Source organism: Tetrao urogallus, assembly GCF_951394365.1.
Source record: "Tetrao urogallus genome assembly, chromosome: 1".
NCBI lineage: Eukaryota > Metazoa > Chordata > Aves > Galliformes > Phasianidae > Tetrao > Tetrao urogallus.
Window position 1 is genome coordinate 123,186,626 of NC_136813.1, and position 24,407 is coordinate 123,211,032.

The 24,407-nt window shown below is 46.6% G+C and overlaps 1 protein-coding gene and 1 pseudogene across 2 annotated transcripts; one reads left to right on the forward strand and one right to left on the reverse strand.

The window, feature by feature from the left end:
• Positions 1-1,785: 1,785 nt before the first annotated feature.
• LOC306949717 (tetratricopeptide repeat protein 38-like) lies at positions 1,786-14,627 on the reverse strand (the record flags this gene model as incomplete). Its single annotated transcript, XM_079539722.1, has 14 exons — positions 1,786-1,879; positions 2,698-2,771; positions 3,044-3,203; positions 4,171-4,336; positions 4,780-4,861; positions 5,608-5,646; positions 6,591-6,650; positions 7,878-7,997; positions 8,382-8,457; positions 9,879-10,052; positions 11,646-11,817; positions 12,590-12,671; positions 13,411-13,488; positions 14,604-14,627. The coding sequence occupies 14 exons, from the start codon at positions 14,625-14,627 to the stop codon at positions 1,786-1,788; spliced, it is 1,401 nt and encodes a 466-aa protein (XP_079395848.1).
• A 418-nt stretch (positions 14,628-15,045) lies between these two features.
• On the forward strand, positions 15,046-22,970 carry LOC306958972 (polycystin family receptor for egg jelly pseudogene; annotated as a pseudogene). Its single transcript has 2 exons — positions 15,046-15,230; positions 16,631-22,970. The product of its transcript is annotated as a polycystin family receptor for egg jelly pseudogene (transcript).
• The last annotated feature ends 1,437 nt before the right edge of the window (positions 22,971-24,407 follow it).

Sequence of the window (24,407 nt, forward strand, 5' to 3'; positions counted from 1 at the left end):
AAAAAAATGAACTGAGAAGCAGGGTATAAAAGGTCCCCACTCACGTAAGTACTTTGGAGAGGTATTCCCCAAGAAAAGAAAGCACTCTGGTGGAGGAATTCCCTAAGAGTAAGAAACCCCTTAGGACAAAACCCACTGTGCCTTGCTTGCTGCCAACTTTCCTGGCTTTCTCCATTCCCATGGTATTTGGACAAGTTCCTGGCATCAGTGCAAAACTATGAGCTACGCTGGAAACTGTGGTGGTGACTTTCTCTCTTCCATTCTCCAAAGACTCCTCGCTTTTATTTTTGCAATTGCACTAGATAGCCATAGTTACCAGTCTGCTGCTCATGCCTGTTTATCAAGGGTTTGCACAAGTGATGTCTACCACTGTGCCCTGCTCTTCAGTAGGCTGTGATCGTTTCCACATCAAGACCGAAAGCTCCAGCACATCCCACAGGGTACTTCACATATAAGAATCACCTATATTGTCCGTACACAAATGTTCTGCTTGTCCAACATTCCAAGGATATCCTATCCTTCTCACCAAGCTTCCATTTTTAACCCATTCCTCCCAACATGGCCCTCATCTGCTCGCTGCCAGGCACCACCGCCTGCTGCTCCTCTTCTCATCAGAGCATGCACTTGGGAGAAGAAATATCCCAGGCACTGTGCACACGCAGTGACCTTTCTGACCTGGCAGCTTGTGACAGCAATGGGCAGTTGGCAATATCCAAGATCACCTACTAGAAAGGACATTTTCCATCACAACCCCAAAAGCACCTCTATCCAGAAAGGAGAAATTTATTGTTACTTGAGCAAATAACATGACAGGGGGCTGTCAGTGGTTCTACATCCTTGCTCACTTTCTCACTGGCCATTACAGCAAAGGTTATCTTGTTGGTTAGCAATATTATTACTAAAGCTGCTCTTTAAGATCAGGTTCTTTAAAGCAGTCAAGAGTGAACAAGAAACTTTCTAGCTTGTGCATTACCTCTGCACTGCCCTTTTTTGCTGAAACAGAACTTTTACTGCCAAAAAGTCACTGAACCAAACATGCCATAAAGAGTGCAAACCATGGGATGGCTAAGGATTTTTTTTTTTAATTTATTATTACTTATTTTTCCAGAATATAGAGAGAGGGGGCCATTGAGTGTTCTGTAGCGTTCCTGTTCTCAGCGCCTGCTGAAGAGAACTCTTTTTACCTGCTCTTTCTGTTTTTTCCTTTTACCGACCAGCTAACACACGAGCCACGCTGTCTCCAAGAAGTCTGCAACTATGTACCATAATAATTTTGCACTAAGCCCTCTTCCCCCACCTTCTGATAGTCATAATTTCCTTACCACTAATTAAATTTCTTATTAAGCATGCTTGCATGTATGTATCTGTCTCAAAAGATGCGTGTCTAAATCTGTAACACAAATGTTTGAATTGTCTGGAAAGTTTACTGATTATTTAACATATTTTCACCAAGTAACAAACTGGGCCAATGAATGACTGAAAGCCTGGCACTGCTACTGTACTGAATATGAGCACGCCCAGAGGGAACTGCACAGAAACTCTACTAGAAAACGGTGTCCCAGGAAGATTCAGGTAGCTGCGCATTACAAGCAGGTAATCTTCTAATTTCCTTGGGGAATCATCCAGGATTTAAAGCTGTTGCATTTCAGGTTGTATCTTCCAAGTAAGCTGTCATCAGATCTCTCGCTCCTAGGGATTCTCCAGCATGCTTTACAGCACTGCATCCCTCCACCCAAAGCACCCAGACTTTGATTGATGAGCTTATTGCTAGCAGTGAGGACAGATTTATGCCACTGAATGAACAGCCGCTGCCCTCCTTATGAGTCGCTCTGTCATTGGTGAATTTGGTCTCATCACATCACGCTCTCTCAGGAGGCACCTGAAAAAGGAGAATAAGTGGCAGGAAAACGGGAAGAAAGTCACTGAGCACATCACTTTTCCCATAAGACTCTCAGCAACAGCCCTACAAGAGCAGGAAGACAACACCTAAAGACCTGCTCTTGATTTCCTTCGCTGAAAACATCTGGCCTTGGCACTCAGATCAGGCAGAAGAGTTCTTTCCAACACTGACACAGACTGAAAACCAGCACGCAGAGGGCACAAAACAGTCGTTCTGATATTCCATCTACTACTCGTGTTTCAAAAAGACTTCAAGAGGCAAACAGGCAAGGCTTCACGTTGTCCTGAGGAGACAGGCGTTCCTTTAACTGCACAGCAGGCTCAGTTAATAAATTTAAACAGAACTCTCAGCAGGACAACGAGGAACACCTATGATTTCTACTAAACAAAACTCTTGTGATTTGCACGAAAGCAAGCAGGCATATCAGAATCTGTTCATCCTATTTGCCAGGAAAACAGCTGCTAGCATTAGGATGATCTTGATTTCCAGCAGGTCACCAAACCTTAGGAGTCCATTAAGTACACAACCAAGTGGCAAGATGCCACAGGGTAAGACAGAACATCTGAAAGTCAACTGCCCTTCAACAAACACAAACGAATCATCCATACTATAAGACTGCCCTTCTGGAACAGACAGCTACTGTGCTTCTCATCTTAGTTAAGTGTTACTACATTCAGCGCGAATGCTTGCGTGTAATTTCAGCACGGACGCAGTTGTTTGGAGCTACTCTGCTACATCCTGACTTTAAAACAGTCCTATCACCACAGAAAGAAAAAATTACCAGGAAAAATACTCACTTAGCGAGGTTTTGTTTGGCTTGGGATTTGCAATTTAAAGCAGCATGAATCAATAGCTGGCTGAAAATATCCCTCTGAAAAAAGAAGTGAGTCAAGAGCTAAGTTAGTAAGTAACCGAGAAAGTACTGCTGGTTACAAAACAGCCCCCAAGTGAAGTTTTCCTGTTGGCACCTTGAATAGCTGACACTGCTGCTAAGTGCTGGCAAACAGGACTCAGTCACAAGCACAGCTCGCTTGTTCCCTTTTCTAGGAATCAAGGGCTCTTAATAATGAAAGCACCTAAGGGAGGCTACTGAAAGTGGACCGAGTCACATCTCGGGTCACACCTTCTGTTGATGTCCTTTACCTGAGCATTACTGCCTCCTAGCTGGATCAGTTGGTAACGGATCGGGTACAGCAGATCTACAGCTTTGTCACAGTTCCCATTCTCAAACTCCACCAAAGCCTGCAGTAATGGCAACCCCACACTGGGAGCCAGAGAAAGCTCGTGGTCTTCGCCAGGTTCTCTGTACAATGAGAAAGTGATTAACTCTCATAAATCAAATCAGAAATACGCACACTTAATGCCAGCCTGGCACTGCCTGCAGACAGAATTACTTTTGACTCAACCAAGCGTGATATTTCAGGTACCATACTTACTTTTCAGGTTACTTTTGCTGAGGTTATTTTACTTGCACCTTTTTATTATGGTGTAGTGCTTGTGCTGGCAATGGTGATGAGAGACGGCTGGACTAGAAGATCTTATATGCTGTTTCCAACCTTGTGACTCTATGATTCTATCATTACTCATCAGTCAATCAGATTTCATTCTGCACACATTCACACACGTCACCAGTCCAAGCCTTTGCAACATATCACCTTGGCTGGGAAAAAGCCAGAGAAGTCTGCCCTGATTTTAATTCTGATCAAGGTGTGAGTGAAAAACACAACACTGTTAAGTTGAAAAGCTTCAATGCACAATTCATGCAAGTAAGTGAACTCGAAAGCAAAATTCTCAAGAACTATTCCAGCACTGCTTAGAAATCAATTTCCCAGAGAGGGACTATGACAGTCTCACTACCAGCTAACTGTTACTTTCTTTTAAAACAGAGCAGAAAGAACCAGCACAGACAGCTGGCACGCTGCACAGTGTCCGTATTGTTATGCAGGTGAAATCCTTTATCGCTGCACATAACGTAACTTAGTACGAACACACAGCAAGAAAATACAAGGCAAACGTTCCATAGGGGCTGTGACAAACACAAGAGATTCTTGCTTACCACAAACAGAAGCTCCTCTCGACATCAACTCACAAAAACAATTACAGAGGTGACCTAAATGGACACTGCTCTATTTAAACCAGGCCTCACCCAGTGAGGCAGTAAAGCAGAGAGGAGCGTGTGGGAACACTTCTGCAAGCCACACAAACCATCCCTCAGATGCTCAGAGGCCAAAATATTTATTCAACACAGTACTTTAGTTCACGTAACCTACTTGGCAAGTTCTTGAAGAGTTGTTAAAAGCTCATTCGTAGTTTTGTGGTCTTTGGCTCCAAGTGAGGACATCAACACGTGTGCATCGTTGAAAAGAAGAACGTGGTCTTTGCTGTGCTGCTTTGCACGCTTCAGGACATTGTCCCACCTGTCTCCAAGCTTCACACCTGTCAGTAAAAGATATTATTTTAATAAAAATACCAAGGGCAAGAGCATTGCTTAGTAGTATGTATCAGCATCACGTGCCATGGATAGCACTGCTACTGAACTCAAAAACACAGTCTCTGACGTGGCAAAATTATATTGCAATGTCTAGTTACAGCCTGCCTTATCCGGGCAAAGGGTTCACTGACTGTCAGTAATTTATCACCAATACTCTAGATTGCATTATGGGAGGATCTCCCCACATTTGCAACGGGGAGAGGAATCAGAAGGGCAGAAGTGAGAAAACTTGCGGAATCACATAAAGACAGAGAAATAGGTAAAACAAAAGCAGTGCATGTGAGCCAAGCCAAATAAGAAATTCATTCACCACTCTGCATTGGCAGGCAGATAGGAAGTTCAGCCATTCCCCTCACTGCTCAAAAAGAATTACAGTGGGATATCCTACCTTCCAGATGAAGCCTGTACAGCATCGAAGAGCTATCTACCAAATCCAGCATGCTTCCACTTGACAGGAACCGGGGAGCTATCTGTAATCACAAGCGCTCATAAGCTGTGCTACCAGGAAATTACTCAGATAATCCAACTTACGTGCACTGTACAAAAGGAACTTGATGTTCTCATTCAACCCAAAATACCTGTCTCAAAGTTGCACTGCTAACTGCACTGTTCCCAAATACAGCAATCTGAAGTGAAGAACGCTTCCGTGCTGCTTCACTTGTCTTGTTTTACCTGGTATCAAGTTCAACTCTGTAAGCACAGAGGGTCACCAATTTTTTTTTTCCCTCCCAATCTTGTGCCATAAATATTACTTCACTATGCCAGAGTTAGTAGACAGGACTCTGCACAACAACTTTCTTAATGACAACATTACTTTTACAGTCCTTACAAATACGTGCTATCCTACCAAATTTGATTTTATTTACTAAGATTGTGTTGAAATGTACACAGTACAGAACCGAAGCATATTAACTAGAAATGCAAAGACCTGCTTCTGTGAATATCTGAAGTGCAAAATCAATTATTCGCATGAGTTAAAAAAAAAACAAAAAAACAAAACAACAACAAAAAAAAACCTGAGACCTAAAGAACACGAATAAGAGAGACACAGGTTTTTGGGCATTTCACGTGGTGAGAAATCACTTTCCTAACAAGAGATGTAAATATTACATATGCACAGCACACTGCGGTAGGTTTCAACGTCTTGCAGAAGGAAGAAAACACATATCACAATCTGCAGCATGCCTTTCAGTAAATATAAAAGGCTCCGACTCACATGGTTGTCATAAATTGTCAAAGCGGCCTCATGTTCCCCCTGTAAAAGCAAACAAGGACCATGTGATTAATATTCTGGAAGACTAAGCAAGAGTGATGGGGAGCAACCAAAGATATAAATACAATTAAGAAATGCCATAACATTACTTCCTTGTCTCCTGACTTCAGAAAAAAAAAGAACAAAAAGAAAGAAAGACCTAGATAAAGCAGGATTTACTAGCTAAAATAACCAGTATATTTAATTTGCTTTCAAAAATGAGAACAAATACTGGTGCGTGTTCCACACGAGGGAGAAAGATGAGGTTTCATCTCTTTCTCATCTTCCTTTCAGAATCCTCAACTACTGTTGAGAGCTATGCTTTCTATGTCATTACTACGAAGCAGAAACAACTGACACTGTGTTCTGACCAAAGGACGGCACCTCTTCAATGAAATTGGGCTCAATTCATTAAGGAGACAAATGTGACGAGTGCTAAGCATTATGAACTCCAAGGAAATTCTGCACTGCAACCTGATATGCTGGGCAAGTTGCAATCATTACAAAAGAGTTTCACTAGATCCTAAATCACTTGAATTACAGAGATTGAACTACAGAGATTAGTGTCTTGTTTCAGTCAGTCAATTTTGAGGTCAGCAGCTTTGTACTGAATTTGAAGAGAACTTTCTGTAATTTTTTTTCCTAAAAATAGGTGATCCAAGTTCTTATATCCATCAAATAATCGTGCCAGGTGTAATCAGTGAGATTATTTCACAGCAATCCTCCAACATTCTAGCAAAGATAATGGATCTTTGTTCAGTGTAATTAAAAGTTGCCAAAATAATGGTACTACAGGACTATCCTGTAAAAACGTCATTGTGCTATTTTATAGCAGCGTCCCTTGAAATAACCTATAAATCCCTATAAATGCTAGGACTGCCTTTTAGCTAGCATTGGATGAATTCTCTGTCTGGACCATAAATCATCAGTATGAAAATATCTCATACCTTTTCCATAAAGTATAAAGCCCAGTGCCAGTAATTGTGGCAAGCAAGCATATCACTGCCCTGCAAAAAAGAAAAAGGAGAGAAATATTATGATTTACACAATAACTTCTCATCTCAACATACCTAGGCAGATTTCGGTTTTCCTCTTCAACTGCCGAGTGCTCCAAAAGACAGCACAGACAAGAACTTCACATCTGCTGGCCTACATGAAATCTCTCACTCTCACACTCGCTCCTTTCCAATTCAGGCAGACACTACAAAAATCAAAGTTTCCCCAAGTCTTTTTCCAGAGAAGAACTGCCCTTGGATGCCTCAGGAGAATTCACCCTTTTGCAGCACTCCTTCGGAAAAAAATCCACAAACTGTCTGTCACAAGAGTAAGATTTGTCTCATCTAACATGTAAGGGTCTTGACCGAAGCAATGTGGCTAGACAGTGTGCAGGAAAGGCCCACCTTATGAGGGCCATTCCTCCTACTCACCTACATTTCCATCTCAGACTGAGTAATCACTTCTCAAACTTATGTCTTACTACCGACTACAAAATAGATACCAGATACGTGGGCAGTTCCTCAGATGAGATGAATATTCCCTGACCATTACCAACCTTGCACCATACTTCCCAGCTGACACCAGGAGCTCAAATGCTCTTCCCTAGCTTGTACTTCATATGACTAAGAATACGAGATTACCTCACTGAAAAAAACAAAACCCCTCTTCTGATTCTGACCTGTAGTTCTGAATGAGATTAAACTGCTAAGCAAGAATTTGCTAAGCAAATTCCAGGGTGCTCAAATCACTAAATAGAAACAGGCTATGAGAACTCACTGCAACAGTTCTGGAGGAAAAACATTCCCATTTAAGACTAAGCCACACTAGCACGGAGGTCCCTCGGCTGACCTGATGTAACCCCTCTGATTTTGTGCTCAAACTCACATCCAATGATAGGCAACTGCGTTTCTGTGAGAGGAACAATAAAAACTACCATGTAAAGAAAACCTGCACTAAATCTCCTGTGCAATTTGGCATCCGAGTAATCTCAGTAAAGATGGCTTGAGGTGGTCCAGAGTACGTGCCTTTCAGAATGGACATTTTTCTGCCTCGTGCTTCAAAATCAGCATGGATAACAGCACCTCAAGTGAAGTCTTCTACTCATTTCTGAATACCTTGCATTGCTTGTAACACATACACAGGCAGAAAGGAATGAGATGAAGAACTGCAGGACTTGGCTGGAGCAGGCAAAGACGACCTACAAAGATATTTTTCAGAGATGCTGTGACAAAGCTTACCTTCCAGTTGTCTTCTGTTTCCTTCATGAACGCCAACCCTTTCTCCACCTCTGCTTTCATTTCATTTACGTGAGCTACAGTATGAACAGACCACGCATCTGTCCGCTCTATATCCAAAGCCTGTGAGTGAAAAAAGGAAAACGTGATGATTCTCTCAAACTGGCAAATAACCAATTTCTATTATATCTTAGCCATTTGGTAAGGTTAGTCAGTAGCAGTTTCATCTGTTCCAGATGCAACAGAACCTTGCCAAGATACCCATTAGAGATTAACTCCGTCCAAGACCACAAGGCAACAGCAATAATCCTGAAGACTGCAGAAGATCAAACACAACTACTATCGTTATAAAGAGGGAATATGCAGACTAATTTTGATCCCCAGGAACACTGTACACTCAGCTGCTCACTGTCAGTTTACAGCACTTGTGCAAAACATCACTCAGAGATAGGGAGCACATGACTGACAACTCTAAAAACATTTTGCCATCAAGAACGGGCAGTTTACCTCACGGGCAAGCTTCTCTGCACGATCAAAAAAGTTTGTTTCCATGAGTCCAAAAGAGTAGAAGCCCTTCACGTAGCTAAGCAAAACAGAAAAGAACACTTCACTCATTCAGAACTACATTTAAGCAAGGACTGAAAAATGTACTAGAAGCAGCATTTAACTCAAAACCGTTCTTAAAATTAAATTAAAATTAAATTAAAATTGAATTTTAACAACAAAGGAAACAGAAAGCACCCACAAGTGATTTCAGATTTACATTTCAAATATGGCGAGGGGGAGAAACCCAAAGGCAACACATACGACTGCAGCCATCTGCACTGTCTTCACACTTTCTTCACTGCCCACTATACACAAGCACCTTCATGCAATGAGGCTTTTCCAAATCAGTTGAAGACAATGTAAAAGCAAAAGGTACCGTCGTTAAGCAATAAAGGCCCAATGTACAGGGAAGCTTGGCTGTTCTACGCTCCTATGAATGTACCCGATGCAGTCAGTTTAAGAAATGTTTAACTGATACTGTATTTGCAGAATCACAGAGGGCCAAGCACCACAGGATATTCTTCTTTTTCTGAAAACACCTGCTTAGCTTTTGGTTTCAAACTCAGAAGGCAAAAATGTTGCACCTGAGGAATAAAGACCTCTGGGTGCATTGTTCAGTTTTGTTGTTTGTTGGCTTTTAAATATATACTTAGTTTTTGCAGAAGTATAAATTCATACGCAACTCCACATGCCTGTCAGTCTGAGGACACAAAATAATTGCCAGATTTTTAGATAACAAGGAAAGTTTGGTAAACGGGTATTTCCCACTGCTTCACAATTAATTAGACCACAGACTGTACGCCCCTCTGTAGCACACACCTTCTTGTGCCAAAGAAACTGACAAAAACCCTGTCCAAGCTGCTAAGCCTAACCTCCCCAACAAATGCCAGTAGCGCACATAAGAACAAAGGATTTCACATTTGCGTCAGTTGACACTGATGGAAAAATGACACTGCCTTCTGAGCCGTGAGACTGCGCGATGCCATAGCTTCATTGCTAGCTTAATATTCAGTTTACACTGTCTTCACTGTTTGTGGAAGAGAAAAGCATTCTGTCCTGGATATTGAGGTACAGTGCGTTTGTCCACAGGAAAAAAAAGGAACAAGGAAATGGGCACACAAGAGCCTGAGGGCATTTTGCCCCCGCCTGCAGTGAGTACACCATTCCACCTTAGGCGTTACATGACACGAGCCTTATCTGACAGCAAAAGTCACTGAGTGAGCCACTGCTCACTCCTGAAAACTGAACAGAACAACCTCACTAACAGTGTCAGCAGGGATGCGGGGGAGATGATCGAGCTGGCGTCACCCATAATTCACTCAACTTCATCTAGAAGCTGTTAATCTTGTCTACGCTCCTGTTTCTAACAGATCCTATTATTTAGATGTGTTGAACCTAAAACAAAAGAGTATGCATACATCAGATACGGAGCAATTTTGAAAGTGAAGCATGACCTACCTGCTCAGAGGAACGTCAGGTGTCCAGAAAGGAAAAACCCGAGCAACAGAATCTCGCATTTGTATTTGATATCCTAAGTAGAAATAAGTGTCATGGGAAAATTTGAGGGCTAGCAAGTCAGTCGGATGGTTCTGTAGAATCTGTTCCCATACATCACAAGCTTTTGGAAGCTGTCTATAAACAAGAATTTTAATCGTTGAAAGAAGACATGCATACCTGCCCCTGCTGTCAGTTCTAAACTCCTCCTATTCTGAAAAAGAGAAGATTCAACAACAAATGCCTTTTTCTTCTTGAACAAATTTTAGTTACGTCTGTTTTTTCCTTTGAGAAACAATGACATTGTTTAAGCAGGGCACTTACTGGGAAATCACATAAGAAGTACTCTTACAAAAGCTGCAAAAGGCAAGGAAAAAGAGACAAGCTTGAACCATAAAGATTTTCCCGAGATTGAACGTGAACTTGGGACAGAGAGATCTGCTGCTATCTGCTTGGGAGCTGGAAGGCTCTGCAGATGGATGTGGAGAGGCTGGATCAAAGGGCTAAGTCCAACTGCATGACATTCAACAGGGCTAAGCCCCCAGTCCTACACTGGAGTCACAACAACCCCATACAGTGGTACAGACCTGGGCACGAGTGGCTGCAAAGTTGCTCAGCAGAAAATGAGCTGGCGGTGGGTGCTGGCTGACAACCAGCTGAATGTGAGCCAGCAGTGTGCCCAGGTAGCCAGCAAGGCCAATGGCATCCAGGCCTGCAGCAGAAATAGTGTGGTCAATGAGAGGAGGAAAAGGATTGGGCCCATACTCAGCAATAGTGAGGCTGCACCTTGACTACTGTGTTCGCTTTTGGGCCTCTCACTACAAAAATGATACCGAGTTGCTGGAACACGGTCACAGAAGAGCAACAAAGTCAAAGGGACTGCAAAACAAGACATTTCAGGAGCAAGAGAGGGAACAGGCTGTTCTGTTGGGAAGAGGCTAAGGGGTCTACCTGAAAGGAGGTCGCAGTCAGGGGGCTGCCAGTGGAACAGCTTCCCTAGGGAAGCGGTGGAGTCCCAGCCCCTCCCTTCCCAGAAGTATTTACACTGCAGAACCTGGTGTAATGACGGAACTTGGTAGTTCAGCCTGATCTTCGTGAAGATGTTTTACATGCTAAGCAATTCTATAATTCAATAATTAATCTACAGTCATAGGCACACAGACACCTTTGCTCCAGTGGGAACTGAACTCACACTAGCAGGGCTTCGGTAGCTTCCTCTTTACCTTTGCTATGAATTACGTGAGGTAAAGCCACGTTCACATGTTTGATGAACAATAAAAGTGAATGGTTTCTTCTCTAGAGTGCACAGAAATTCATCGTACTGAATGGAACAATAATGCTAGTATCAGCAGTTCTGTAAAGCATCTCCCACTCCACTTTCTGACACTAGGGGCACTGGAACAGCTTGCCCAGAGAGGCTGGGGAGCATCCTTTAATGGAGATATTCAAGGCTCATCTGGACGCCTACCTGTGCAACATGCTGCAGGGAACGCAGGGGGTTTGACTCAACAGTTTTTTGGGGTCCTTTCCAACCCCTGCAATTCTGTGAAAAGTACTTTTGAAGAATTGCTAGTGTGGGTTCAGGACTGCATTATATTACACTAGACCTTCGAGGAGTTACGCATAAAAGTACCCCATTTCTGCCTAAGGCAGCAGTACGCTGCAACAGCAAGAAGGCCCTGAATGACAAAACCAGCCACTGTCCCCTTCCCCACAGGGCCAGCCACTTACCCACTGGCAAACATGTCCAAGGCCAATACGTGAAGCTTCTCCCGCTCAGTCAGAGGCTGAGATCTTGACAGCGTCATCATTGCTTTCAGCGCACTGCCCAGATCTCTGTTGAGCCGCACTGAGCTTCCAGTGCCAATAAGCTCCAATCCGTTAGCAATGACATGTCCCATGACTATGGAAATCAACAAGTCACATCATGAGCAGTACAGCAATGAACGTAATTCATCTCTACAAGAGCATGAACAGGGTTGGGTTGGCTTGGTTGAAAATGGGTCCCCTTTGTAGCAAAGACTCATAAGCTTCCAGTTTTCATTGCCCTTCAGGACAGGCATTACAGAGGACTTGAGTGAAAAAACACGGAAACATCACCACAGCCTGCTCCCCCCTCTAACGACGAATTACAGAATTCTACCCCACACACCAGTTGCTACTTGCCAAAATGAAGTACAGTGAACACAAAGAAACAGGGTAGAAGGGCTGCTCCAAAAGTAATACCTCCCATTTTATTACACTGATCCACAACATGGAGGTGCATATGAAGCAAAGTAGCGTCCCTGAATTCCTCCACGTGGAAGCAATGACAACTATTGACCTTACTGACGCTTGCTGAACACTTATGGAGACCAAACAGTGGGTGTCAACACAGCGAGTTGGCAGGTGATACACTTCAGCAGAGCCAACAAGAGGCCACCTCTGCTAGCGCAGATTTTTACGAGCGTGGCACACATGCTCTCCATCGTCCCTGGAGAAAATCCATAGCTAGCAGTGGTCACTATGTTGAAAAATTCTGTTTTGTAGCAGAAAAAGAGCCACATCAAATAACACTATTGTGCTCTTTGAATCCATTGAAAGTTAAACGGAGATAAATAACAAGAGGCATTATTTTGGAGTGATTTACGTAGCATCCAGCACTTCCCGTGCAAACAGCTGAAGGTTACACTTACCAAAATTTGGATCTGCAGCCTTTAACTTGGAAAGACACCCTTCAATACCTCCTAGATTCTCATCGTTGCGCCACGTTGCATACTGCAAAAGGGAGAGACAGTGCCAACGACGCTGGGCATCTTCTCGTTCTCCCACACAATGACAGAATGGCTTGCGCTAGAAGGGACCTCCAAGATCATCTAGTTCCAAACCCCCTGCCGCTGGCAGGGTTGCCAACCAGTCAAACAGGCACTAGATCAGGTAGCCCAGGATCCCAGGCAGGTTAAAGTTAAAGGAAGCAACACAAAAGAGAATCTCTACACTTACTACACTGAGTTTACTTAGGAAGAAAACAGAGGAAATGTTTTCTTTAAGGTACTCTGGCCACCAGCAGAACTAACAGTCTTCAGTTTCTAAGCAGCATATGTCTCCTCCATGATTCTCTAGTGTGAGGGGTGATAAGCATACCAGCTGAAGCTTTTCCCTCAGCTGCAACACTCAGCAGAGCTCCCTGCTAACTGGGTTTTCTGCTGACAGCCAGCGGCTGAACTCAGCCTCAGTCTCAGGCTCTGGCTCCTCAGCCTATTCCCAGAAAATGCGCGAGAGCGTAACACCTCTGAGACCACAACTCACCTGTTAGATTTGACTCTGCTGTGGGAAAGAATCACGGGCGTGCGTCTAAGTACACACTAGCAGTGACTGCTTAAGTGTTCTTTCCTCAATCGATAAAAACAGATCCATCTTCTCATCTTCCAGACAGTCCGAAATTCAAAAGTCAGCTACAGCAAAGACTACTTGGTGCACAAGACCCTCCTTCTCTTATTTTTGCTTCATGTCATACCTGGCTTAGCGCAGCATCAAATAGCTTACAGGCTTCGTTGCTAGCGGTCGACAGCCCAAGTCCAGCATCCTGCCAGGCCTGCACAATAGACAAAAAAAGAACTGCGTATTCCATGCCCTGCTTGCCCACACACAGCCAGCAGACTTCAAAAGCGATGATTTGCTGACGCTTTTCAACTACGTTTTGTTGTTGTGTTCTTGTGCTGTACAGACAACTTGGGCAGCCACAGAAACATTTTCTGCAGCCGTAAGTACATGTGACATTACGTTATGACAATCAACTCCATTAGCTGTGGTTAGCAGGGGGGAGGAAGAACCAACACACTGTAAACGGTAAAACTTAACGGCCTACAGACCTCCAAATGCAAGAACGATTCTCAACTCATTATAGTTCCCTTTTGACAAGTTCCTCTGCTGCAGGCACACCTCACGTGGAACTGTCACATGCTGAATGAAGGCCCTGGTTTTCTGCACCTCACAGCAGAGCAGTGCTTTCCCACACAGGGTGGCAACGCAACCACGAGTTGGTCACCTCCCAATCTCAGGTGCTTCCTTTGCCAACTTAATCACACACTGAGTTCCATCCTTGTCAAAACCAGTAGGTAGATTGGGAGACATTTTTTAAAAACGATATTCTAAAGATTTCTCACTGAAATTTCGTTAAAGGCTCACATTCCAACCATTCAAGTACCGGAGAGTTCACACTGCACGCCTGGAAGTACTCGACAATATCAAATCACAAACTTTTTTCCTTTTCTTACAACACGCAAGCGTGAGTTCAGAAAGAAGCGAGCAGAAAATCGGCGAGACAGCAGCCGAGGCAGGGCTGCAGCTCACGGGTTACCTGGCTTCCCCCAGAGGGAAGCGGGCAGCACTCAGCCCGCCGTCCGAGCCCCAGGGCGAGCGAAGCTCCCCAAACAGCGCCTCTCGGGACGACCCCGGACGAGGCCGCACGGCGCCAGGCCCGGCTTCCCGCGCCCCTCCCAGCCGCAGCGGCCGCAGTTCCCAAGCTCGGGCTCCTTGCCCGGCGGTGGCCGAAGCAGAGACCTGCTCGCCCTCGCCGCCCACTCTCCCGGCAGCTGCGGGACCCGCGGGCACAGCGGGCACAGCCGCCCGGCCACCTGCGGCCGCGCAAAGGCCCCTCGGCTCGGCTCGGCTCCGTCATTGCGCCGCTCCTCTCCGGCCCACCCGTACCTTGCAGTCCCTCAGCGGTGCCATGGCCGTCCCACAAGCCCCTCTCAGCCTTCGCCCGAGCGACTCCGCGCTTCCCACAGCACGCAGGACAAGGGGCCGGGCCGGGCCGCTCTGTGGGGCGGGGCGGGGCGGGGCGGGGCCGGTCCTCCTCTCGGCGCGGCGGCCCCGCCGATCCACCCGCCGCGCTGAGCGCCACGCGGTGCTGCCGCCTGCCGCTCTCCGTGCGGTCCGTGGCCCCTTTCGACAGCCCGTCCCAGGGGCCGTTTCGAAGCCGACGTGGTTTTTTGGCAAGCCGCGCCATGGAGGAGGGCGGCAGGTACCGGTCTGCACGTAGAACGTTCAGGATTCCGAGGTCGCTAGCTGACAGTTGGCGCTACGCAACCAGCAGCCGCCGGCTGGCCACGCCGCCATGCCGACGCTTTCTCTCGCCCGTCGTGCCGCCATGCCGACGCTTCTTTTTGTGCTCCAGCTGCTCGCCTTTTCCCTGCTAGCCCTTCGAGCCTGCTCTCCGCGCATGCAGCCGCCGCCCCTGGCGGTCAGCTGCCTCGGAGCTCCCGGACGCGGCTCCGAAGGGCGCAGCGGCGAGGGCTGGCTGTCCTGCCTGGGGAATGGCACCTTGCGACTGCGGTATGTTGGAAGTATCCAAATAATTTTCTAGTACGGTTTCTCTGAGAAAGCAGATTGTATTCGCAATACAGTGTTGCAAGCAGGAGCAGGGAGGTGATTGTTCCCCTGTACTCAGCACTAGTGAGGCTGCACCTCGAGTACTGTGTCCAGTTTTGGGCCCCTCACTGCAAGAAAGACATTGAGGCCCTGCAACGTGTTCAAAGGAGGGCAACAAAGCTGGTGAGGGGTCAGGAGCACAGGGCTTATGAGGAGAGGCTGAAGGAGCTGGGGATGTTCAGCCTGGAGAAGAGGAGGCTCAGGGGAGACCTCATTGCTCTCTATAACTTCCTGAAGGGAGGTTGTAGTGAGCTGGGGGTCAGCCTCTTCTCTCGTGTCATTAGTGATAGGACCAGAGGGAACGGTTTCAAGCTACGGCAGGGGAGATTCAGGCTGGACATGAGGAGGTATTACTTTTCAAAAAGGGTGGTCAGGCACTGGAATGGACTGTCCAGGGAGGTGGTGGAGTCACCGAGCCTGGGGGTGTTCAAGGAAAGACTGGATGTTGTGCTGAGGGACATGGTTTAGTGGGAGCGATTGGGAATAGGTGAACGGTTGGACTGGATGATCTTTTAGGTCTTTTCCAACCTTGATGATTCTATGATTCTATGACAAAACACTGTTACATCTTTTATCCCCTATTGCCCGCCGCTGATCTCTTTCATCCCTGGTTCCTCATTGGCTGAGTAATGCAGGTTCACACTCTTTCCTGATGCTTCAATACTAATCATACAAACGCCAAGTAGACACAAATCTTTGCCGCCCAAACACAAATGTCTTAATTGCTTAATTGACTTCTAGCAATTGCTTTCTTAACAAACATTTGGTCGTAACTTTTCGGACGTCAGTTTTACAACGTAAACATAGACATATAGACACAGCCTCAATCGTTTAATTACCCCCCTAACGTTTGTGTCCTTTCACACTGGATCACTGTTCTGGTCATCCATCTGTCCCTGCGTAGAGACAAACTCGGGAGGAGGATAGAGGGGAGTATCTTGAAGCCAGTGTATGGCATCCTAACATTCCCACAGAGTGGGACAGTTCTGCTCTGTGTAAAGGCCCTGACTCCTTGAAAGTCTGTTAGATGTATTTTGCTTCCGCCGCTCTAATGAACAACCTCACAGTATGTCTCCTAGTTCAGAATACTATACCCATACTGGTTAGAACATTCAAAATCTATTGCAGCTTTGTGAGAAAGTGTTTGTTAGGTAATTCGGTAGCTATGTTCCTAATATATGTTCCTAATATGTATACGGTATTCTTACTTTCCACGTCAGTTATTTCTAAGGATATGTTACAGCTTAATTCTTTACATCAATTGCCCTTTTCAATGTTCAGTGCAGAAACAACTCTTTCCACAGGTACCGGCCAGCCCCAGGAGCGACAGCGGAGGCAGAGAGCGCAGAGAGGCAGCCTGCCTCCCCGCCGCACTGCCGCTGGTACCTGAATTGGGGTTGGGTGAAGAACACCTCCCTCTGGTCAGGGCAGTTCACGCTCCAGTCAGGCCTCTCCCTGGGAAGCGCTCTCTGGCCGGTGGCCTCCAGTCTCATTACAGTGCAGTGCTCATCTGCCTCATGCGCCGCACCTGAGTGCCTTTATCGCAACTTGAGCATTGAGATGTCAGCAAGGTGGGCCGCCCAGAAGAGCTCACACGCATACCGTGATGGCACGAGAAGCGCCACCTGCTTGTTCCATTGCTCTGCTTTCCCCGGGGATCCTGAGAAACACCAAGGGTTCGTGGCAAAAGTGAGCAGCACCCGAAATGGACTGACACCGGCTCTCCCAAGCGTCAGGGATGACACTTCAAAAGCAACAGAGCTGGCAGTGCTTCACCAGGAAGCAGCCTGCAAATTAAACTCGGTTACAATTCAAAAACCTTCTCTTCACACCTCTGTCATACGTCAGAAAAAGGGGAAAACGTTTGAGCTGTATGCCAGAGTGCTAGTGGACTGCAACCTCCATGTGTCCATAAAGCCTCAGTGGATATTCTATGCTGTTAAGGACATGAAAACTAATCCAGACTGGGACCAACCTTTAAATACATCAGCGATGCACGGTGTCAACACAGTACAGCTAACGGTTCCCAGCTGGACCTTGGATTATGGAATGTATCAGGTCTATTTTACTGCTTCAGTATACGTGCTTGGGACCAAAAGATCCTTCAGTAAGACAGACAGGGTTTTCGTCAAGATAGAGAGAAGTGATCTTGTGGCAAGTATTGCAGGAGGCAACTTCCGGACAGTGGGCTTTTTTGATAATTGGACTCTCGATGGCTCTGTGTCCTACGACCCCGATTCACCGGAACGACTAAAGGGACTCACGTTTACTTGGTACTGCACTAAGAAGCTATTGGACTATGAAAGCATGAGAATCAGTGCGGGAAATAAATGTCATCCAGCCCAGAGGGATTTGAGGTGGCTGACATCTTCAGGGGCTGTTCAAGTGCTAGCACCGGAATCGCTCCCGGGAAACACTGTCTACCACTTCCGTTTAGTCATTCAAAAGGATGGAAGACAGAGTTATGCTGACCAAAGCGTAAACGTGCAGTCTGGCTTCTCACCTCATCTGGATGTGGCGTGCCTTGAAAACTGTGGCAGCGCTGTAATTCCGACAGAGAAGCTTACGTTGTCAGGCAGATGCCTCAACTGTCAAACGAGCAGCCAGCCAGTCCACCACTGGTCGCTTTGGATGGAAAATTCTACAGAAATTAGCTTTGACTGGTCTTCCAGAACCTCAACAGGTAAGTCTGGTGCGTACCTTTCTATACATGCTCTGACTTTTACCAGTACTGCAGGTCGATCATACATACTGCTACTAAAAGTGACTACCGGGGGCGGTAGGTCATCCCTCTACAGATATGCATTTAAAGTAAACTCTCCACCCAGGGCTGGCAAGTGTAGCGTCAGCCCACACCGCGGTACAGCTTTCCTGACAAAATTTGTTGTCCAGTGCAGTGGATTTTCGGACAGCAACTTACCCCTGACTTACAAAGTCATAGTAGCTTCCGACGTATCCAAAACTGCCAAAATTAACTCGGTGGAGGACAACACATTTGGCACAATTGTGTACTTCGGCTATCAGCCTAGAATGCCTCCATCTCCCCTCCCAGTTGGTGTCCCCTCTTGGAGGTATGCTCTGACACTGTACGTTCGAGTGTGTGACTCTCTGGGGGCGTTTACCCAACTGAGTCTGCATGTCAGAGCACAGAACCCAGTGAGAAGTTGACCGCTAGCAGTTGTGTTTCATGAACTGTTTGCCTCAGTGAGTGGTTTAAGTGCGCCCATGACAGCTTATCTCCAGACCGGAGACTGTTTTAATGCGGGTTTTCTGGCTTATCTTGCAGCTTCTGTCCTAAACTACATCGAAGCCGCACCAACACTCCTGATACCCAAGGCTCAGTTGAGGGAAAGCCTGCTTAAGGCAGCCCTGAATATTTCGGTTGAGAGCACGATGGAAATTAACCAAGTGGTAGCCTCTCTTTTTCAAGTCACAGAGCAACCTGAGGAAGTGAATGCTCGATCGCAAGAGATTGCCATTACAAAACTGACTGAAGTAACTGGGGTGTTGAAAACACAGAGGAATGAGAGCCGCTGGTCTGAACAAACAGAAATTCAGACCAGTGGAATTCTAAAATGCTTGTCCAACATCCTGAGAGCTGCTCTTCTGCGTGTCATGAAGGTCATTGTTAGTGCAGTCACGCAAGTCTTCTCCATTATAAAAAAAATAACTGAGATTGTTTTCCAAGGCAAAGTCCCTGGGGAGGAAGACACTGTCATGGAAACCAGCAACTGGAAAATCACTTTGATGAAGGACAAAAACTGGGATGTTGCAAATGCTTTCTCTACCACAGAAGCCTGTAGGAATTGTTTCTATCCAACACTAAAAACTGGAAACTCTTCAAGGTTGTCTTACGATGCCGTCATTTCCACTGCCCTGTTTGAGTTTGATGAAAACCCTTTCCCTTGGTTGAATTATACTTCAGAAATTGCAGCAGCCGTCTTGGGCTTCAAAATGGCAGAGACCAAGGCTAATGGGGATCTGCTAGGGATCCTGCCTGAAGATGCTTTTCACAACATGACAACGGTGGCAAGCAAAACCAAGGCAGTGGATGAGGAGTGTAACACCAAGGCTCCTTACATCATCTGCCTCACCGAGTCAGTGCTGAACATCGCAGCTCGAGGAAGCGGTGCCCAGAGTCAGAACATTTCCATCGTCTTGCTGACCCCCTACATCACAAGGTATCCAAACATGAGGTTGGTGAGCATACACACTTTTAGCGATCACTGCTTGTTTCTGGGGGGAGTTCAAAATCAGTGGAGGGAGGACACGTGCAGACTTGGTTCCCTGACCAACTGGCAACGGGTACACTGTGTCTGCAGCATGAAGTGGACTCACAGGAGCCGGTCAGTCCTCACTGCCTCAAATACATCCACACTTGACATCAAGTTCCTGGCAGCCAAAGTCATTGTGACCCCCAACAGAGTAGATCTCAAAGGAAACCTAATAGCGGACATCCCTAAGAACCCCGTGACCCTTCTAACAGTGCTCTTCATTTTTGCAGCCTACTTTCTTTTGTCTCTCTGGGCCGTGCGGAAAGACAGGGCTGAGATGGTCAGCAAAGACAAAATTATAGTTCTGCCTGACAACGACCCCTTTGATAAAGTCAGCTTTTTGGTCACTTTGTACACCGGCAGTCGCTGGGGAGCTGGAACCAACGCAGACGTTTTTCTTCAGCTCATCGGCCAGAACGGCACAAGTGATATCCACTGCTTGCGGCATCCACAGTTTCCTGCTTTCCGTCGAGGAAGCACTGACTGTTTTCTCTTGACTACGAAGGAAGACCTGGGAGACATCCGCGCCTTCAGGGTCTGTCACAACAACAGAGGCCCATCGCCAGGCTGGTTCTTAAGCAGAGCCAAAGTTGAACACGTGTCCGCTCGGAAGACCTGGTTCTTTATGTGCAGGAAATGGCTTGCCCTTGACAAGGGAGATGGCTTACTAGAAAGGACATTTTCCGTCACCAACCCAAAAGCACCTCTATCCAGAAAGGACTATTTTTTGATTGATCTGGCCAGTGGTCTGAAAGAGGGCCATCTATGGCTCTCCGTTTTTGCTCAGGTTCTCACTGGCACTTATAGCAGGCTCCAAAGGTTATCTTCCTGTCTAGCAATATTATTATTAAACCTGTTTGTTAACATTATGTTCTTTAATGCTGACAGGGATGAAGAATCTCCAAGACACCTGAGGTACTTGAGATCAATTGCCATAGGCATTGAATGTGCTTTGATTACAATACCTGTGGAAATGATTATAATGGCCTTATTTAAGTATTCCCAGAAGAACCCAGAGAGAAGTCTAACTCTCCTTCCTGGAAATCTTAAAACCTGGAGAGTACATTCGCAAAAAAGGAAACGTTCAGAAACGTCAGCACAATCTGGTAGCATTAGTTCCCCGGAGAATGTTCCTGCTCACAGCGATTCTCAGGGCCCGACACATAACTTGAAGAGAACTGAGGAAAAGACGAGAAGCCAGGGAGCTCCCCAGAACAGCAGTAACTGCCCAGTTTCTGAAGGAGGTGCAAGTACCGCCGGAGACAAGGAGCAAACAGGAAAGAATTCCCGTCCAAAGGTTAAGGCCAGGCGGAGAAGACTACCGTCAAATTCCAATTTCAGCAATCAGTGCGCAAAAGAAGCAGGTAACTTGCAGGAAGAAAGCAAGCTACTCAGCGTTAGCTCTGTGCCTTTTTGCAAGAGACCACCCATAGTTTGTTGGTGGTGGTGTGTCTATCTCTCGTGGGTGTTAGTGATGATTGTAAGTGGGGTATCGTCACTTTTCATTGTACTGTATGGTTTGTCTTACGACTACCAGACTTCGCTGGAGTGGCTTTTAGCGTCGGCAACTTCCTTTATTCAAAATGTGTTCTTTGTTTCAATCATAAAAATAAGTTGTTACTCAGCTTTGAACACAGTTCGTCCAAAATACTGTGAAAACATTCCATGGTTTACCCAGGATCTCTCTTCTGAGATTAAAGCAGAAAAGGAAGCAATGAATGAAGAAGAGATGCGGGAGAAGCACTTCAAGCTTGCCCAGATCAGAGACACCGAGCAGTACAAGCCTTTAAAAGATGGAGAAATTGCAAAGATGCTGGAAACGGCAAAAATTAAGGCCAAGGCATTCATTTTCACAAAAGATGTTATCGGTTACCTTGTGGTTTTAGCAGTTGTCTTATGTTTTGCTTGTTCTGCTGAGAACCCTATCAGTTTCCACTACAACCAATTTATTCGGAACCAGTTCTCTCCCAGACTCCCTGCTGTGGTTAAGCTGGCAGATATTTACACGTGGGTGAACGACACCTTCTTGCCTTTGATCCACAACGACGTTCAGCCAACTTTTCTTACCGACAGCTCATCCAAAATCATCGGTTTGCCTAGGATGAGGCAAGTGCGGGCTAAAGGTACTGAGAAAACGTGTTTCCACCCTCACAGCTTTGTAAATAAATTTGTGATCAGTGAAAGCCACTGCCTTCACAAATACGGCAGGGACCTCGAAGGGAAAGGTGACTATGCTGGCACGTGGACAAAAGTCGCCAACCGTTCTTTTTCCGAGGAAACCAGCAGTTACCCTGGGTTTACTTACCAACCAAACAGGGCTCCCTGGACTTACTTCTCATACGGAGATCTGCACACATATGGACCGGGAGGATACACGTTTCACTTTTTCCCTGAAGAAGGAAGACCTAATTCAACAACAAGGCTGGATTTGCTGCAGGAGAGCAACTGGCTTGATGAAAAGACCTGGGCTGTGATCGTCAAACTGACTACGTTCAACTCTGATGGAGATCTCTTTTGCAGCACCTCAGTCATGTCTGAACTGTCTGATTTTGGGATCATAAAACCGACTTTGTCAGTACGCTCTTTTGCTGTCTCCATTTTCCATCAGCAAACTAAAGGTCAACAATTGTTTTTCCTAGCTGCTGTTGCCTTTCTGCTCATGTACGTTGCAGATGGCTTCTACAGCATGGTCCAAGGAAAAAAAAAATACTAAAAATATTTCCAGGACAATCAGCTTCATCTTAAAATTGGCATTCTTCCTGATTGTTCCTTTCCAGGTTTTAAAGTTCAAGATGGGAGCTGATATCGTTCATTTTTTCTTACTTTATCCAAACGATTTCATTCCTTTTCACGCAGCTTCTCATCTAGGTCAGAATCTAAGGAATACTTTGGGCTTTTTGGCATTTCTTGCAGTTTTGAAGACACTAAAGTATTCTCAGTTGTTTCATGAGGTGCGTCTGGCTCAAAGATCAATCTTGGCAGCCCTTCCTGGGATCTCCTCAATGGCCTCTGTGGTGGTGGTGTACTTCTCTATCTTTATGGCTTTTGGCTACCTTGTGTTTGGCCAGCATGAATGGAATTACAATAATATGATTCACTCAGCTCAGACCGTATTCTCTTACTGCGTGTCTGCTTTCAGAGATACTGCATTTTCGTCCAGCAGGCTGCTGGGTGTTTTTTTTCCTTTGCCTACGGTGATAGGAAACAACTTGTCTGTGAAGAACCACCTGATGAAGCAAGAGCGGTTGCTTTCCTCCTGCAAAGGATGAAAAAGATGCTGTGTTTTCCAATCTGTAGAACGGCCAAAAGAAGTGACCCCAATCTTTGCCACGGTGTGCCCAACGGGCAAGCTGAGAAGAGAGTTCAGTGACATTCGGGCCTTGAGAAAAGAAAAGCAAACGGGAAAAAATGGTTTGTCTTGTAATAAGAGCAAAGCAAGATATTATTTTCCAGACCACCTCTAGTCTGTAACACTTGTGTTTCAAATAAATGTTTTAAATTATTTTCTTGTGTTTTTTTTTTTTTTCATGGATTTTGTAGGATTTAAACTTTTGTTACTGAGATTTTCTCAGCAGAGACAAATTCTGCAGAGGATATTTTGCACCCATTTCAGCAGCACATGTTGCTGGGGTGCAGTCTGCTGACCCAGCTGGGAAGGTAAGCGCCCAGCTAGTTGGTTGCTCTCTGCCTATACAGCAGGATGGGCAGGGAATTGGAATGGCAAAGTAAGAAAAAAACAACACGTGGGTTGCAGTCTGTGAAAGACGATTTCTGAACCCCTCTCTTTATTCTCCCTGGCTCAACGCTCCCTTTGTGAGGCCTTTTTTGGTGATAAGACTCTATCTGAGTACTGGTTATTTTCTAGGGGGGCGAGTGGTAGGTGTTACTGTGCCACATTACTTGTCGTCATGATTGTAGAGATAAGCAGAAGGGGGGCAAGGAGCCTTTTTTGGGGGTGTGGCTTGAATGAGCCGACCACTGCAAAAGGAAATAATGCTTATGCACCAGAATAAACTACAATGTATTGTTTGTTAGATTTATTACTGTCACCGGGAGTGGTGACAACACCAGGCCTTCGGTTAGTACGGCGCTGCCCCTTTAAGGAGCGCGGGGCGCGTCCCCGCGATGTGACGCCTCGCAGTCGAGGCGGAAGCGGCGGCCAGCCGAGTTCCGCAGCTCAGCCATGGCTTCCAGTTGTTAGCAGTCACGAAGCAGTGCGGGTGCCGGTCGGCTGCGTGCCCGGGGTCCAAAAAACGCTGCCGCTTTTCTCCCCGGCGGCCGGGATCTCCGGGCCGCGATCGGGGAGGGCCTTGGGACCCCGTCCCGAGGAGCGGGCCTCGGGGCGCCGCGGCGGAGCGCGGGCGGCAGCGGCAGGACGGAGCCCCGCGCCCGGAGGGAGAGAGGGGCGCTCGCAGCGGGGCGGCGTGCCGCCGCAGTGCCCGGCCGCCGGCGAGAGGGGTGCGGAGGGGCCGAGCCGGAGAGCGGCCTGCCGCGCGGCACGGGGGTGCGGTCCCAGCTCCCTGCTGTTCTGCGGGGGATCTGCGTGCAGACGCTCTCCTTGTTTGCCATAACGCGGCGGCCGCGAGTCGCTTCTCCTCGCTAGAGGCTGCAGCTGCGGGACGCGGCCCTGAAAAGGATTCCCGGAGAAGTGAAAGGCGGCCGGAGGGCAGCGTGCGGCGATGCTGGTGGAGGTGCGCGGAAGAGGAGCTGTAAGGAGCCTGCAGGAAACCTTTGTGTCCTGTGCAACCTGGGTGTTTCCAGGATAAGGCTGCACCAAACCGGGTGTGCTTCGGCATCGCGGCTTGGC